The 18,276-nt window shown below is 37.7% G+C and overlaps 1 protein-coding gene across 6 annotated transcripts in view; it reads right to left on the reverse strand.

Moving 5' to 3' along the window:
* Positions 1–667: 667 nt before the first annotated feature.
* WAPL (WAPL cohesin release factor) overlaps positions 668–18,276 on the reverse strand; it is a 136,586-nt gene continuing 118,977 nt past the window's right edge. For all 6 annotated transcript variants that reach the window (XM_038141078.1, XM_038141082.1, XM_038141076.1 and 3 more), the window contains 11 exons: positions 16,597–16,824; positions 12,611–12,722; positions 11,513–11,610; positions 9,921–9,997; positions 8,567–8,742; positions 8,154–8,269; positions 7,309–7,470; positions 5,882–6,089; positions 4,635–4,723; positions 3,503–3,598; positions 668–3,149 (listed from right to left, as the gene is read on the reverse strand). In XM_038141078.1, coding sequence (XP_037997006.1) covers positions 3,084–3,149; positions 3,503–3,598; positions 4,635–4,723; positions 5,882–6,089; positions 7,309–7,470; positions 8,154–8,269; positions 8,567–8,742; positions 9,921–9,997; positions 11,513–11,610; positions 12,611–12,722; positions 16,597–16,824 — 1,428 coding nt within the window. In that variant the 3' untranslated portion in view covers positions 668–3,083. The remainder of the gene's footprint in view (positions 3,150–3,502; positions 3,599–4,634; positions 4,724–5,881; positions 6,090–7,308; positions 7,471–8,153; positions 8,270–8,566; positions 8,743–9,920; positions 9,998–11,512; positions 11,611–12,610; positions 12,723–16,596; positions 16,825–18,276) is intronic.

Below are 18,276 nucleotides of genomic sequence, written 5' to 3' on the forward strand. Positions count from 1 at the left end.
ACACTGTTCCATGTTTCAAGCTCCAGTACCTTTCCCTTACAGCACAGAAAACGTTACATTATGCTGCTGCTTGTTCCAAGTGGCAATGACACATCACATTCAACTCGTGTTACAGTTCATGAATTATTGCATATTGTACCCAGAGCTAGTTGTACTAATTAAGGAAAAATCCATGGGAAAAAATCCATTGTGAAATTAAAGCATCATTCATGTGAATCAAGAAACAGAGCAACATTCATGGCAATTTCCTCCCTTTTCACTTAAAAAAGCCATTAACACCCCCCATGCTGTGAAAAGTCTCACCATAAGAACTGTGCCATTTTCCCTGTGCTCCGTCACATTAATGTTATTCTGACTACAGCTCTCCAGAGTTGTTACTGAAAGATCAACTTGTGCAGAGAACTCCAAAATGCATCAAGAGACACCATACATCATCTCCAGAAAACTTCCAGCCTTGGCTGGTTTGAGTGACCACAGCCTCAGGTCCAGGCACTGAACTTTTTTATCCCAACACGCAGGTGAAAAGCAAAGCACTACGTTCAAGATGATCATTGATCATTTTTTTCAGCCTTTTTTTTTCATTTTTTCTTTTAGCAATTTACCTGACACTGCCTTCTTTCTGCAATCACTCAGAGGAGTGTTTTATTGCATGTTAAAAGACAAGATATGTATTGAAAGTAGCAATTTTATTTGAGTTAAAATTATTTACAAAAACCCAAAGACATACTTCATGAAACTGGTACAAACTATTTTTCCTGCCGTTGGCTTTTGCTCCAAAGATCACAGCTGAGAAATACTGTATAAAATAAAAATAGGATTGGATTCAGAAAAGTACTCTACTGTTCTAATTTCCAATTGAGAGTATTTACACAAATATTTACAATGGAAAAAATGTTACTTTAAAACTTTAATTTGCAAGTTGACCTCAAGTACCCTTTAATGCAGAGTTATTTGAGGGTCTAACACACAAAAATGCACTGCAGTTCACAGGGTGATTTCTCCCCCCACCCTCAAAAAAAAAAAAAATCTGCATTTGTCAGTGCTTGACAATTAGTTACATTTAAAAAAAAACTGTTAAACACTGAGGTAAATCAATTCCCAAACAATTACCAGTGTAACAAAGAAAGGTAGTTGTCCCTGCTTTCCCCTATCATCATATTTGCATCTTCTTTTCTCTTGCCATCTCCCCACATGAAACTACATAATCAATTTGAAATCTCATTATAGATGTGAAAATCTCTAAAATCCAAAAACTAGATGGGCCAAATACTTAATAATTTTCTCCTGATGCAGATCATTTACATACACCTTTCCCCTCTCTCTCAATACTGTTTTGTTGGGTTTTTTTTGAAGAAGGGGAACACAACCTCAAAAACTTTTCTAAGTTACACTGATACACTAAGTTTTAGAAGGTGATGAGAGAAAATGCAAAAAAAAATGACCAACATAAGATTTTTGCCGTTAATCAGTTACTTCCTTACAGAATTCCCAACAATCTGCATTATCAAAAATAGGAAGACATAGAAGGCAGCCACTGTATGTAAAAAATTTACAGCTGGCACTGATACAAAAGCACAAGTTCTTAACTTTATACACGGAGATAACACAAGATCTAAAAGCAGGTTAGATTTCCTGTTATTTCCCCCTCATTATACATAGAACTAATATTTTTATGGCTTCAAGTTTTACAAATTCAATGGAGTAACATGATGTAATTACCTATACAGGTATTTAAAAATGTCAACGAAGCAGATCGCAGAACAGTCTGCAAATATTCAAGACCACCTTAATAAAAATACTTAATAATCAATTCTGTTGGTCTGAATAGTGAGTGCAAGAAAAAAATTGTTTAAAAAGTCATGTATTTTCTGGGATTCTTTGTTCCACTTAGGTCCTCAAACACAATGCTTTGCTGTGAACTAAACCTCAGACTGAACAAAATCTTAGCTATATCAGCAATTTAAGGCTTTGTGTTGTATGCATTTCAACTCTGTCATACTACAGAAGAATGAAATAGAAAGATTATGTCAGCTGGAAACATTAATCCCCATTGGTGTTTTAGCTTCTTTAAAATTATTCCCCCTAAAGCAACCAAATTCATTGTATTCAACGTTATAAAACACACCTTGAGTTCTTCCTTGAAACAAATTAAAACAGCATTTCAAAGTTTTCGCTTATCGGAAGTGTAAACTACCCTGCGAGTGAGTGTTTTTGAAATATTTTTAAATCTTTTTTTTTTCTTTCTTTATTTCATTTGCATTTTAACAGGGCACAACTTTTTACAGTCACTATTCCTTTAGTGGATAACATACCCTCAATGGCTTTGTGTGTTTATGAGTCTGCATGCTCTTGGAACTACAAAGCGTTATGGTCGAGCAGGTTACAGTACATGGGCCATGGGAGTTTTAGAACTGAGAAATAGTTCAACAACCTAATTTCAATCAAAACAGTATAAAAAATAAACTATCCAATCCTTGCCTCTTTGGATTCCAACAAATTTTAAATATAGACAGTAGTTAAAATCACAAAAGTATTTAAAAATTTATATTTTATGATTTTGGAATCATCTAGTAATAAAAAAAGCAGGAGCAAATTAAACTCAAATAGGAGCGGTGCTGCTGTCCAGAACTTCTTTATTAGAACATTTGTTTGATACCTCAGTAGCTAAGCTGCCTTTGCACCTGGCTGGCATGAAACAGTGGCTCAACATAAACAGCAGTTGCACTATCAGCAGCAAGTTTTTCCCCTTGAAACTTGTCACGAACAAAGCAAGAAAAAAGATAGGGAGGGTAAACCCTGCCAAAAATATTTAAATACTGCACTGCATCATAAACAGCAAGGTTTCTTTATTTACTTTCCTCAGAACCTTTTTCCCCTCATTTTTGATAGTTGCAGATTGATGTAGTAACTGTCTTTTAGAAAATGCTGAATGCATGGTTAAGAGACCAGGTAGCCTTAAAAATCCGAACACGAATGACACAGATGAATGCTCTTGGTATATCCTTCAAGGACTTCTTTCATGACTTCTTCTTTTGTCTAAGGGTAGCTCCAGCATTAGAGTGCCTGCAGCGGAAGTTAAGTATCTAGCAGTGTTCCAAGTATTCAATCACCCTAGAGATAGATTTCTGGCCTGTTGTTCCAACAGCACACTGGAAATGCAACAGAAAACACAAGTAACAAACAAGCATTTGTAGCACCTCCTTCAAATATCTGAGAGCTATTCTATTTTCAGAGTTTAACTATTTACAATTATGCATTAGTAAAAGCAACTAGGTTCAGGCAGCCAATTCAGAAATATCTTCCTGGTCAATCACAATATAATGACAGACAAAATTATGACAGACAAATGGCCTCTCAGTATTAAAAAACAGAATATCATCCTGCGCTCTTATGAAGATGCAAACTGAGAAATGTTAATGCTTCTAAAAATGCATGAAATATTAATAGAAAACAAAATTACAAAAATATCTACAAATATCAATTAGAAATATGCATTACTTACAGTAAGGTTCATAAAACTGAGAAATTTTTTGAGCATTTCAGTCATTATCGAGAAGTCCCCTTCAGGTAAGTATTCTCTCACAGTAGTCACGTTGATCTAAGAAATACAACAATCTTGTCTTATTTGGAAAACATTTTTCTGACACAGAAATATAATGCTCTGCATGTGAGATGCACTAAGGCAAGTATACTCACAGCATAAAGATGGCTTCTGCTGCCATCTTTATGACTTAAGTTTCTTTTAAGCAATACTCATATCTCCACTGTGTTTATGTTTCTAGAAAACAATTGCTAAAATTTTTTATTGTTGGTTTATTGAAGTTTTTAAAAAATAAAAAAAAAATAAAACAAAAAAGAAGACTATCATATATTCCCAGGACCTACAAGATTATCAAGGCACCAGATCACTCCCTTGACAGGGAGAGCCTCTCCCTTTTCAACTGAGAAGGGCTGAGAATTACTGATCTCCTGGTCAGGCTCACTCAGAACACTAAAACTGTAATGGACACTGATCAGTCTAAGACACAGAACAGCACCTTGAAGGCCATTTCTGCACCATGGCACATTTAGACAAGCCTGAAGGCAGGTCTGAACTCATTTGCAGGTGAACACGTCTTTGATAGGAGACACTTAACTGAGTTCTCAGCCATTGGAGTTCCATATTTTTAACTTCAGCTTTCCATTATATATTTCCAATCCAAGACAATTATTTTGAACTAATGGGGACACACACAAGTTCATCTTATTTCAATGGAAGAAAAAACTACAGCAGACTGATAAACAATAAATAAGTCTGATGGTAACTTGCTTACTAAAACTACTGAGAATGAACAGGCTTAGCCAATTTTCCTCTGCCTTTCCAAAGCTAATTCTTTTGCTAGCTACAAGGAATTGGAGAGAGGTAAAAGAGGTCAAATATTCAATTCCAACTGTTTTTGATAAACACAGTGATGTTAAAAAAATTTGTTTTGGCTGGAATAACTCTGGCAACTCTTCCCAAAGCTGTATCCATCAGTGTAGCTTCACCAATGTACTGCTCACACTGAAGCCTAATTTAATAAACCCCTTTCAATACAGCAAATTATCACTTCATTAAACATTATACAGGACTTAAGATCAACTTATTCCCTTACTGGACTCTCCTGGCAGAGACAGCCTAGAAGCAATGCTGTGTATGAGGCCACAATGCAGTCTTCCATGTGCTTCCCAGCATGCTGAAGAGCTGTAAAAGAGACAACAGTCTATTGTATTCTCTAAGCAGCTGGTATCTTTTACTGCTGCAAATACAATCCTTCATTATCACTTTCCAGAATGCTTTTTCCTCAAACAAAACGAGCTTTTGGACTGAGATTTCTGAGATCAGGAAACACCACACTTACTGACTCAGCAGCACATTCTTGACAAGAAAAATGGTCTTCATTCACTTTCAACTCATTCTGCTGCACAGTATTTTGTCATTTTCCATTTTCATGTGCCAACTGTATGCTGAACACCCCAAACTACCAATGCAAATGTTTCATGTGATACTATATGCCTCTAAAACTTCCCCCAAAGTAGTTTATAGTGTTAAGGATAACATTTTCTGCTGATGACTCCGCATTTTGGGAAAAACTACAAATAACTGCAGACACTAGTTGATGGAACTACAAAAAGGAGGAAGGATATAAAGCAAGCTTGGAGAAGGTAATATACCACACCTATTAAGATAAGATGAAAACACTACTAAAAGTCATACACTGCATTTACTATTAGAAGATTCAACAAGAAGGAATGATGTTTCAAATCCATTTTCCAGAGACAAACTATCTAACAGGTCAGAGATACTCAAACTCCTGGAACAAACTACCAAAGATGCAGTACACCAATGCACTACACAGGCACTCGGACACCACTGACAAAGGGAAAAGACAAACACAAAGCAGATGGGGGCAGAAGAGGCAAACAGGGAGAGGAGGGGGAAAAAAACCCAACTCCTTAAAGTAGCTTGAAACAAGAACCCTGGAAAACAAAATTAAGGCAGGTAACTTTCAAGGATTGTTCCAGAAGAACAAGGTAACAGCCTAAAAGCCATCCTTTCCGGAATATTTTGTACATAGAGTGTCCCAAAAAGGTCTGGGTTTTGTTTTCTGTTTCTTTTGGGCTTTTTTGTTTGTTTGTTTTTTTAAGAAACAGGTAATAGTTAAAAGAAGCATAACAGCTTCTACTTCTCATGCTTCAGATCTGAATAGCTCCTACTTCTGCAGTTTCACCTGGGATACACTGAGGAAATATCAGCCCTAGAGACTGGATGTAAAGAGGAAGCAGAGGACAAGGAGGGATTTATGCAATCACATTGTTCTTTGCCTTTTGCGAGCTCATCACAGCCAGACAGACAACGTACCTTTATTAAGATCAAGTTCTTCATCATCTTCCTCCTTCTTTTCCTTCTCCTCAGTACTGTCTGACTTCTCTGTGGAGACCCACTGGATCTCCCCACTTGTCTCCTGCCATTCCCCACTCTTATCATGCTGAGCTGTGGGAGCTTCTTTAATCAGCTCGTCCGTCTGGCTCTCGGCCAGCTGTGCCGCTCGCTCACACTCCAGGAACAGCTGATGTGGAGAATTCCAGCAGAATTTCCATTAGAAACTAAACCCTAAACATTGACTTAATACTTCTATTTCCTGTTCACAATTTACCCCTTAATACAATTACCCTTCAATACTTTTTTTAACAATAGGCTTTTCTTCCTCAAAGGAAAATATAATCTGGCCCCACACCAGCGCTGTGCTCCCCAGCAAGATCTCCCTGCCTGGCGCTGAACCGCTTGACACGCTCCTCTTGGGCATCGTAAAAGTTTAATCACTTTCCTTGAGACATGGCTGGAAGACTAAAAGCTGCCATAATTTCCTGTCCATTTTTGTTCTCTACCAATTTTCCTTTTCTTTTCTTGCTAATTATTCCCTCTTGGCTTTCTTAGAGCAAAAATATGAAGGAGTCATTTAAAATGACTTAGCAAAGAATGTGAATGAACCATGAATCCCATATTAGACACTTATTTCTCATGAATTATTTCCCATACCATACAACCAGTTTTAAATATTGCTTTGCCAAGCTACACACATTAAGATATTTAATATTATTTTTTTTACTGATTTTTTTTGTCTGCTATTGGACAGTTATTTCACCAAGTTAAATACAACTGCTAAAAGCGTCCATAAAATTAACTCCACTGAAACAAGAAATCTGTAATTTCCTTTCAATTTTTTCATTTTAGTTTGCATGGTGAAACTTATTTATCAAAATTATTGGTGGATTTGGTTTTTTTTAATTTCTTCATTTTATTGGTGGATTTCTTTTTTCTTACAGTCAATTTAAGAATGCTGTTTCACATCCATAATCATCACATCTGTATTTTATTGCTTTTTATAAAGGATTATCTTGTTTTTTAATTTAAAGTTGCAAAGTCCCAAAAACGTAGTACTTTAAAAATTATGGAAGCAAAGTATGTAAGACAAAAGTAGCTTACAGCTGGTTTAAAACAAAAGTCAAAGTAAATAATCTGGGAACAATAAAATGAGAAATAAACTGTATGGGAACAAAAGAGTTTTAGTGGATGTCTGTAAACCACTGTCTTTTACAGGGAAGCTGTTTCTGTAATGGACAGCACTGCAGAAGTCAGGGTTGGGAGCAGCAATCTTCCCCCCACCTTGCTCCACTCCTCAAAATGCTAAACAGAAATACTGACACATTTTCATTGCTGAGTTCTGCCTTCCTCCTGACAGTCTGATAATGAGAAATGGGAACTACTGCAGGACAAACACTTCTCACCTGCACTAAAGCCTGAACAGCATCAATCTGTCCAGTTATCTTCAGGCTTTCATCTCCTTCGCCCGTACACAAGGAGTCAAAAGAACACGATGTTTCCATATTGACAAGGCAGTGCCTGTTCCGGGCACTGTATTCCACGAGATTGATCAACAGACCCAATCCCTGCAAAATTGGAGAGTCCAAAAGGATTACACACATTGGAAAAAAGATGATTTTGCAAAAAACATCTATTTAGATAAACATCTTTGTCCTTATCTTTCTGAGAATACACAACTTCTCAAACAATCTGACAAGACTGGGGGGATCAGGATTTAAAGAAATACAAGATAGAACAGAGATCCCTCTACAGGACAACTTTTATGCTGGAATCTCTTTTTTTTCCAATTCTGAACACAAACACATTTTCGGAGCTGAGAATTCCTTTACAGAGATTAAGGATTCAGGTGTCCAACCCTTTTCATAAGTGATCCTTCACAGACACAATTTCACTGCTGCTATTAGGCCACTCTGACCCATTTTATTTAAGCTGAGGTAAATCTGACAAAGCTTTGAACTCAAACAATAATATCAACCTTATTTCCAAAACTGAAAAGATGTCTGAAAATTATTAATTCACGCACGTATTTAGCTAAATCTCTTTGTTCATCAAGCAGCGCACTTTCTCCCACCAAACACAGGGAAAAAAGCCTCAAACCCACCAAATCCTTACAAAAACTTGAAGTATCTCACTTTAGGTATATATATGGTCACTGTAGGGGAAACTATTCCTTCATGAGGAATCAGAGCAGCTCAATGCACAAGGAGGCAAATCATTTTCTGTTGTTAGGAGAAGCACAAGAACTTACCAGCACGCGAATATCAAATCTCTGTTCTTGAGGTAGGAACTTAGGAACCTGAAGCACACAATTCATCGCTGTGCCGATCAGACCATCTTGTTCACCTGTTTTTGTACTACCCCATTCTGCAAACAAAGAGTTCAGAGGCTCAATAGTGAAAACACTCCCATATATAATGGTAAGCAGCTAATAAAAGCCTTTTGGCTCTAATGACAAACCAGCCCTCATCTGAACATTTCACACTTGCAGTTCCTCACCCAGCTTGCAAAGACAAATTACTGAGGGCTGTAAGCAAACATCTACCATGCATAACTGTTTCACAGCACTGGACTTGAAAAACCATCATCAATAAAAAAAAATATTTCCACTAATGGTTTATTTGACACCTCAACACAGAATACGCAAAAAAATTGTCGTCTTACCATTATCATTTGTCAGGTTGAGCAAGACCCCAATGATGGCCCTCATACAGTCCTCCACAGCTTTACCCACGTGGTTAGTTACATTCTGGTGAGGCACAGACTTATTGTCTGGTAAACAGATACTGTCTTCAGCACGATTATATCGCTGGATTAACTCCTCACAATGCTGCAGTGCTCTGCAGGGAGATGGGGCAGAACAAAATTATCTTCACAACATACAGAGCATTCCACCTGTAGACTTGTTTCACAGGGAAAAAAACCTGAAACAGAGCTTTATGCAGAATTTTTCTGATACCCAGTCTATAGGGACAGATAATAAACTTATCACCTGTAAAATCTTTTATGAGCTCAACTGAAAATTGTGTAAACAAAAACCTGGAAATCTTAGGGCCTTATCAGCTTGGTATTTCAAGAGCAAGTTAATTTTCCTTCCCAGCTTCATCACATGGTTTTATAAAAGATATCTCCTGCTCCTACAAACCCAGCCTGTCATATCCTCTGGCACAACATGATTCTGACAGTGTTACCAGAATGTTCTCTCATTCTCTTCTCAGAACTACTTCCACTCAGTAAGGAATGACACATGACTTCCCAGCAGTAATATCCTAATCTTTTAACACTAATGGACCACAGGCACGACTTTACTGCATTACGTTAGTTTCATGTTAAACCACCACCCTGATTTCAGTTACGAACAAAACCAGAAATGTCAAAAATATATGCTAGTTTAAGTAACATATTAAACTGTGGTTTGCTTAATTTTAATTTAAAGAAATACTCCAAATATCTAACCTATAACCATGAAATCATGTTTCCAATAAGGTCTGCAGAGTCAAACTTTCAGCTTCATTTGTTCTGTTATGAAGAGCAATACAAGGGGCAGACAGGCTCTGCCAGCCAACTGAGACCTCACCCAGATTGATAAATGGGTTAGAGGTGTTTGTACAAGAATCTCTGCCAGGGAAAAATGCCAAGAACAAGATTTCACTATTTTAATTCTTAGTTACACTGTCAATTCTGCTATGCTCCATTCCAGTAAACACTTAAGCATAACAAAAACACAATAAATAAATGTCACTTCACCCTCTTCTGTGTTTCTTCTTAGCAGAGCAGGAGCTGAATCCACAGTCTGCAGCTTCTACAGACCCAACAGCAGCAGCTCCACACATTAGCAGTACTCAGGTAGTTGTCCAAACCCCCATCTACATGAACTTTACTCAGTGAAAAAACACAGTGGAAAGTTTGGGGTTATTCACCCCTAGAATCTCCTGGTATAAAGCACTTCTTTTTTTACCCTATCATGTGAGTTATTTTGCAAAACTGGGATTTTGGGGGATTTTTTTCTACAACTTACTTAGCTGAGGAGACTATGAGCTGAGAGTCTTTGTATGCTATCAGATAGCTCTGATTTTCTGGATTATGCACAGTTACCTAAAGAGAGAAGGAGAAAGCAGTATTAAAAATAAGTGAGCTTTTTTCCCATGAAAGAGAAGCATTCTCTTTTACTACTACTATACTTTATTCAGTTCCACATTTCTTGGCTATTATCCAGTGTAAACTTTCACTTCTCATTTTTCAGTATTTCCTTGGAGTTTTCATCTCTATGTAACTGTGGCACTGAAGATAAAACCATCTTCCCTGATAAAGTACAGAACCATACAGCAGAATGTTCTGCCACAGCAGAATCCTGAATCCTCACTCTGGGACTGCAGTATCCCAAGTGTGTATAGAGAACACAATCATATATGTGGCAATTTAAGGACTTGACATCAAATCCACTTCTGAGAGCTTATAATGCATCCAACCATAACACACAAGGTTGTCCCTGATTCCCTTGACTGAAATTTGGAATCAATTTTCAGAAGCAACAGAAGTTCTTTTCTTGGACTTGCATGATTTGGCATGTTTTGAATTTTGTCATCTCTCCCAAGTTTCTAGGATCTTACTACACCACAAACACCCTAAGTCCAAATTTGAATTTTCTAACACTAGACAAAGCTCTTCCACTCTTGCTTGGCAATTCCATCTATTGAATATAAAAGCAGAAAATGACTCTGAATTTTTTTTTTTTCTTGCTGCTGAGAAGAAAGGTAAAGAGAGTTTTTAAGGTACCCTTCAACAATTGTTCATGTTTCTCAGTTTTTAGCTTGCATTTACACTATCCTGAAGTCTGTCCTTCTATTTTAGGGAAGAAAACAAGTGACCACTATAACTCTTAGCCCTCTAATTTGGGTTTAAGCTGTTGAGCGAGATTCATTGACCTGTATATTCTGATCCCAAATGTTTGCTGATGTGTGGACATGTGTTGCTAGAACATAACAAGACTGTTCTGCTTTCTTAGGGTACCACAACAGAGTAACACCAGTAACAAACACCAAACTCAGTGAAGGCATTGCAGAGAAACACACACACACACACACCATTCCTGTCAAGTAAACTCTACAGAAGTACCCCGTATTTTCATTTTCTTACAAGTTCTTAAAGAAATATTTACCATCTGTATTTACACACTCAAATGATGACAGGACTCGTTTGCCCTTCAGCACCATTTTCTCTTTCAGCACTTTTTGACAACTCTCTTTGAGCTGATGGCTCAAAGTAGCAACTCTTTTAACATTGATTTATTGCTTTTAAGAAAATCCCACTTCTATAATGATCAGTTATCACTAGACACACATTGGAGAGTCAAAACTCATGCCTCAAAAACAATATCCATAAACAGCAGCTTTTTGTAGGAACTCAAGAAAAAGCATCATGTTTTATTTAGTTATTTTAAACAAAAATAATCTCAGAATGTGGTACACACATACAGAATAGCAACTTAAATTTTCAAAAATTTCAAAATCAACTTTATAGAGCTATAATGCGATTATACAGTGAAAGAATGTAAACCAGAACTACTTAAGAAGCAGCTCTCAGAAATGCAAAGGATCTGCTCATACTCACACTTTCCAAGACCCGTAAACATCTCTCTGCACCCCATAACGAAGCAACCAACTTCTCTTCGTTTTCATCACTGCTTAGGTGATCCACACATTCTTTAACTAAACACAAAAAGAAGTTGTTTTCCTCCATAAGTAAGAGGTCTCCAAAATCCAGGTGTACAAACTAACCAGCTACTCAAGAGTTGCTATCAACCTTGTTTTACACTTTGCACACTTCCAATGGGAGGAAATCATCACAAAGACATGATCAGAACTCCAAAATTTTTCATTTCTCCAAGTAAATGAAAACAACAAACCTTACAACATTGTCTTTACAAGTTTTAGATTGTAGTTAAAAATTACCTAATCATATATATTATTCTCTCCTGCTACTAATAGTGTCCAGCACCTGACTATGTTCCTTAACTCTAAGAGAGTCTTTTAGAAGAGGAAAGAGATAGGACAAGCACACATTCCCCAGACTTTACAAGTCTAAAACAACAACTTGAAACTGTGTTAAAATTGAATACTTCCATCTCGCCAGTCCTTTCTTTGTTCCCCCACTGCTTACTTAAGACCAAGCTTTATTCAGGTCAAGAATTTGTTTAGAAATGTCCCTTTTCCTAGCTAGGAGATTCTGATCAAAAACACACTAACACACTAACTGAGGCATATCTTTGAACCCTCTCCCCACCTCCATTTCCTCTTGTCCTCTTGAAGGGTTTACTTCCTTTGGTATATTTTGTTTAAAAATATCTGGTCTGAAAATAATTCTAGAAGACTACAAAAGGAGATTCTACTCTACAGTAAGTGCGCTGTACAGAGATATGTAACAGCATTCTGTCCATATTTAAGCCATTTTTATTCTCATACATTGTAATGCAACACCCTACACATTCTGTTTAACATGAAAACTACTTTCAATCCCACCTGAAACAGATTAAAATCACTAATATTTCTCAGTTACTTGATATTGAATTGTGTATTTTATTTTTAACACTGCTAAGAAAAATACATAATATTTCTATTTTTAACCACAGGAAATGAACATTACAAAAAGCAAACATTTTATTCCAATTCGCTATTTTTTCATGCTGTAAAAGCAGTATCCTCACTATACCTTTATCTACAATATGATCCAGACCACCCAGAAGTCGCAGCTCTTCTTTAAACCAGTCCCCAGCTCGCTTTGAGGTGAGAGACAGTAACGTCTCCATTGCCAAATGCCCGGTCTGAAAGAGTGAGGTTGTGGAGTTAGTGAAACCATCGTGTGCAGCCTATATATCAAGTAAACATATATATCATATAAACATACGTCATAGGAAAACCACAAAAACGAAAGTATAGATTCTGAGAACCACCACCAGAGGGTGCAAGAACAGACTGGAAAACATGCATATCTTAAAAAAAGGACAATACTGATAAAAAAGATACTTGGTATTTTCAAACTTTCTTAATAGCTTAGAAAACCCAAGCAGATTCCTGTCATCTGTTTCTCTCGTTATCAAAATAAACAAGTGGAGGAAGTAAATGGACCAATCAGCCAGGCAGTAAAAAAATCAAGAAAATCCCCCAGTGAACACAGCTTCTCCATCTCTCAGATACATGGGCTTTGCTGCTCATATATCACATTTGCTTCCAATGAAGTTATCTTGCAGTTTTAATTCTAAATCTACAGAATAAAGCAATTAAACTGAACAACTGCAGTAAACTTGCATGTATTTACTGATACTTTTAGGAATACATATATAAATTCAGCAACAGTAAAGGTAAGTTCATTCCCTGCAAATGGAAGTAGAACAGTACTCAACAAGCTTGAGCAAATATTCCATTGTCTCAGTATGAGTCCTCCCCCCACCCTCCAACATCTCCAGCAGCTTCAGTGCTTTCAAAATACTTGATTTCCAAGGAGGAAAAGAAAGTTGAAGATCAGATAAAGAAGAGTTAACAGCCCAAGTTGTTTCTGGGTAGGAGCAAGCCCTGCAGCACAGAGTCACTACCAGCATAACAGTAACAGCATTCCTCCAGGGCAAATGGAAGAATCCTTGGGTCAGCAAAGGGTTGTGAGGATCAAGAGAACACAAGCAGAAGCATACCTACAGTAGGTCAGCTAATTTCCTAAATACCTACAACCACAAAAGCTCAAAGGCCACACAATACTAAAAACATAGTGATTAGTTTTCTGCCATAGCAACAGGACTTCAAATAACCCTAATATAATCTGATATTTGTACACACTTAATAAGGACATCAATTTTCTCCTTTTTTTAAATAAAAGCAATGAAACCTCGTAACTCTTTTGCTTTTGAGTAAAATACTCCATTACATTCAAATTTTTTGTCAATTACTAAAAATTTTAACACCAAAGGCCCAGAACATGGTTGCCTTAACATTTCAGCCTTATGCTGAGAGTGCAAACCAGACTAAGCTCTTTCACCACAGCCTCTCCTGAAGGCTTTTGTTATGATGCAACAGTGAGAGGGCAGCTGCAAAAGCAGGAGCTCCAGAGGGCTGCGCTCACTGACAGGTGAGGGCTATTTGCTGAGCTGAAGGTCAAGCTCTTCAGGTTTATCTTCTTCTAAAGCAGCACAGCCAGCCTGGAACAAATTCAAGCTGCACACACCTCCTTCTTGGTTTCTGGGTTTATGTTTTTAACATAAAGAGTCATCAAGAAAACAGAACCATTGAATATTTAAAAATCAGTCCAGCCTCACTTCTACACAGACACACAAACAACGTTGTCTGTGGAAAGAGGGAGGCAAATTGATCACCTTCACTTGATCTGTGTAAGACTCAAACAAGCGAAGGTGTGACTGGTTAGGCACAAACTGGAGGTATAAAAACATCTGCTGCAATCCTCTTGTTTCGCACTGGGTATGTCTGAGTCTGAAAAAGCACAGAGCTTTTCTTCACCCTCAGAAGATTTGCATTTTTTTTGCATTTTCTGCCTGCCATTTAGTACAAAACAGAGATTACTTATTGTATCTCATGACAGGGATCTACACGAAAGCAGCCTCATCTTCAACATGTGAAGTTCATTATGGTCTCAACTTACCATTGCTACTATTTTAAACTGGAAGAGAACCTAATCATCTCATTTGGCTTGCAAATATTCTCTAAATACTATACAGTCTCTGCTTCTAGATGGTGCAGCTGGGAGGAAACCAGTTTCCATCTGTGAGGTACTACAATATTCAATGCATTCACAGCAACAGCTCCAAATAAATTTAAGAAATAGAGCTGCCTCAGGGAAAAACCCTCAAATAAAGCAGCTGAAACTGATGGCCGAGGATATTAATGCTCTTTACTCATGAACAACTTCCTCACAAGACAGAGACCCTTTTGATATATCCTCTCCTTTTAAAATCCATGTCTAAGAAAAAAGAAGAAAAGAATTACAGTTCATAAAAAAGCAACAGGCTAGATCAGATTATGAATATGAGAAAAGCTCAAGCAGGAGACAGTGGTCTTTGTGGCTGGATGCTTTAGCAATGAGGAACCTGCACCAGCTGTTCCACGCTTAATAAAGGGAGCTGTCTTACATTTTACAGTGCAAGAGATATCCTGGCACTGACAAACTCTGCTATGTGAGCTGCCTTCAGTGCCAAAACAGCACTGAAAGACGACTCTGATTATACCAAATCCTAGCTGATCACCACCTAGAGAACAAATTTCATTCTGTGGTGGTATTTTCAGACTGTAAACTGAAAGTGCAGAATATCGTCTCATCTTCTTTCTTCCTCTGCAGATTTCCAAGGCCAGAAAGTTAATCTGAGCTCCCTACCTGCACATTGCATATGTTTGTATGAAACAAGCCTAAAAATTGAAACTTGTAATCCAGTGTCACACAATCTGATTACCAAAGTTAACAATCATGTCATGGATATTATCTTCCTCACCCAAAATTCAGCTCTTGCTAAAGCTACAGAACAGTGGCTCTTCATACTGATTCATCTCTCTGTTCCATGGCCAGAATTTGGAGAGAAAACACCCCAAAGAAACTCTTCCTAAAGTGACACAAAAGTCTCAAAAGCTACAGAACAAAGTGCCAGCTCAACAAGGCACGTCATCTTTTAGTCTAACTGAATATGGAACACAATCCTGACTGCAGATTACTGCCAGGAGTTGGAACGTTACTTGCACAGACAAAGCTCTGAAAAGCTCACTTCATAAGCAATAAATCAAAAGCCTCTCCCGCTGAATATAAGCGTTACAGAAAAAAAGGCTCTAAGCATTACAGAAAAAATGGCAAAAACCCTAATAATAATCTTGAAAAGAATGTATTACAGGATGTCAAAAAATTAAAATCATACTAACATCAACTATACTGAAATATGACAAAAGCAAAGACACATTACTTCTTTTTGTCATTTATGGCCACTCATCTAATCAATCTGTCAATCAATTCTTAAAATACACTCTTCTAAAAAGCCTTGCAACTTAGCCTTTTTATCTTCTAAGCTAGCTTGATGATAGCATCCAACTTCTTTTTAAACAGAACCTAAACAGAACCAGCTCACTCTGCTACAGATTAAGGTATTTTCATAAAGAACAAGTGTGTTTGAGAAAGGAAGGAAAAAAATTCATCCACATTCATCATAAGCAACAGAACTGCCACCACACTTTGGGTAGGGAAAAATCAGCTTCTGCAGGATAGGTTTTTTTTTTTTTTAATGTGAAAACATGCACCACAGATTTTTTTTAATTTAGCACACAATACTCTTACTCCCATGCACGAACCCCTGTTTGTGAAAGTACCTATAAAACTTAGGCAAAGAAATGGAGTCAATCTATGTGAGATTCAAACACACAGTTATTTAGTGTTACTTGTTTGCAACTGCTCCCTGTAACTAGCTACCCTTAGCAGGGGCAAACAGAGACTCAGACAGCTGAAGAACATTCTAACTTTCTCCTAAAACAACTTCCAAAAAAGGAAATTTCAAAATTGAAGAAAACACTTGCAGTGCAGTCAGGTATACATAAAAGGTAGATGAAACACCAGGAATCCTTTGCTGGGGATGTGAAATGAAGGATGATGCTCACAAGTTCCATTTTATTAAGCATTCCACAACTGCGAAGGCTTTCCAATAAAAGCATGTTACCCACCGTGATGTTTTCGAGATCAAGATGTTTGTTGTGAACAGTTTCACACAGTCTCCGAATTTTTTCCTTAATTTTATTCATGTCTTTTTCATTCAGCAGCTTGGCAGAGGAAGCATCTTGTTCCAATTCTAGAAGCCGTATCATCAGATCTAGACTAGCTCTGTCTAAATCCATGTTCAAGCGATCTCTACTAAGGATGTACATTAGAGCTGCTGTACAAAGGGACAAATTCTTGGGTTGGGAGAGAAAGAAAAAAAACAAACAGATTTTATTAATCATTTTAGTAAACAATTTCAATTATTTTTAATAAACAAGCTGAAGATTCATAAAAGAAAATTCCTGACCGGCCCCAGTCTTAGCACTTGCATGAGCACCCACTGTTGAATGGAGATTCCTTCCAGCAAGTTACTAATGCATTCTCCTGACAAATAAAACTGAGACATAAAGCACTCAATATATTTACAAAGCCCTAGTAGAAAAGCAGGGATTTCTACTTTTTAGAGACTCAGTGCTGCAGACAGAGTAAGAAATAGTAACTCCAGTAACACAATATTAGAGAAGAGACAGATGGCAGGGGACCAAAGTGCAACAGCTCAGGGTACATGGCAAGGTAGGTGAACATTCTGGTTTGAGGGGATGAACTGGTGACAGCACCAGAAAATCCAGAGATCACGAGGACACTGACTGCAGAGAGGGAGTGCCTGGGGACATAAATTCTGATTCTGCCAAATGGGCATGTCAGTTAATAGTTTATCCAAACTTTTCCTGCCTAAAAGCATTTTCTTTCCAGGGGAATTCTGCTTTTCGGAAGTAGCCAGAATATAAACCAGCTTCCCCTGTCCATCTCCATCAGCCCTTAACACGTGAATGTTATTAACTTGACTGCCCATACCTTACACAGAATTGGTGTACAGGCACATCTGACTGCCTAAAGAATACTTGATTCTTCTTGAAGAAGGAATTAAATGCTACCTTCATGAAGCTCCAGAAAAGCCAAGGCAGAAGACGACAGTCAGGAAAGGACAGACAGCAGTGAAGCAATGCCATCCATCCCTGGTGTCTAAGTACCACACTTGCACTGAGAGCACTGAGCTCCAAGTTACAGGAAAGAGGAGAAATGTTCACTGGGAACAGAGGTGTGCTGGGCACAAAACTGTCAGAAACCTCTGTCCATAACTGGAGGAGTTGAGAACTGGGGGGCGTGTGGGGCATGTGTGCTCCTTCTGAGTTCAACCCTCAGGAGTCAACATGCTGCAGGCATCCATCACAATTGTTTCTGTAGAAGATAAATTAAACATGGAAACAAACTAATTCTGGAATATAAATGTTGTGCAGCTCAACAGGAAAGAGCAGAACTCTGTGTCATAGCAGATTAACATCTTGTTTAGAGTTAAGCCAACCACCAAAGCAATCATTATCTACTCTGTTTATTTTAGAAGTCAGTAATACTCATTCATACCTGGTCATACTAAGCAGTATCAGCATTTCCAAGACAGGATTAGGCAGCTGACAGTCTATCAAAAGCTATGTCAAAACTCCTCCCTGTCTGAGTTAAGGAAATCCTCAGGTGAATAAAGACTTTAATCTGGCCAACTACCAAAGATGCAGTTGAACTACTGAAGGAAGGAAGCCAGAGTTTCCAAATCTACATCTTTCATGAATATACGAAGGCAGGGTTGTTAA

The sequence above is a fragment of the Motacilla alba genome, chromosome 6 (genome assembly GCF_015832195.1).
Source record: "Motacilla alba alba isolate MOTALB_02 chromosome 6, Motacilla_alba_V1.0_pri, whole genome shotgun sequence".
NCBI classification, from domain to species: domain Eukaryota; kingdom Metazoa; phylum Chordata; class Aves; order Passeriformes; family Motacillidae; genus Motacilla; species Motacilla alba.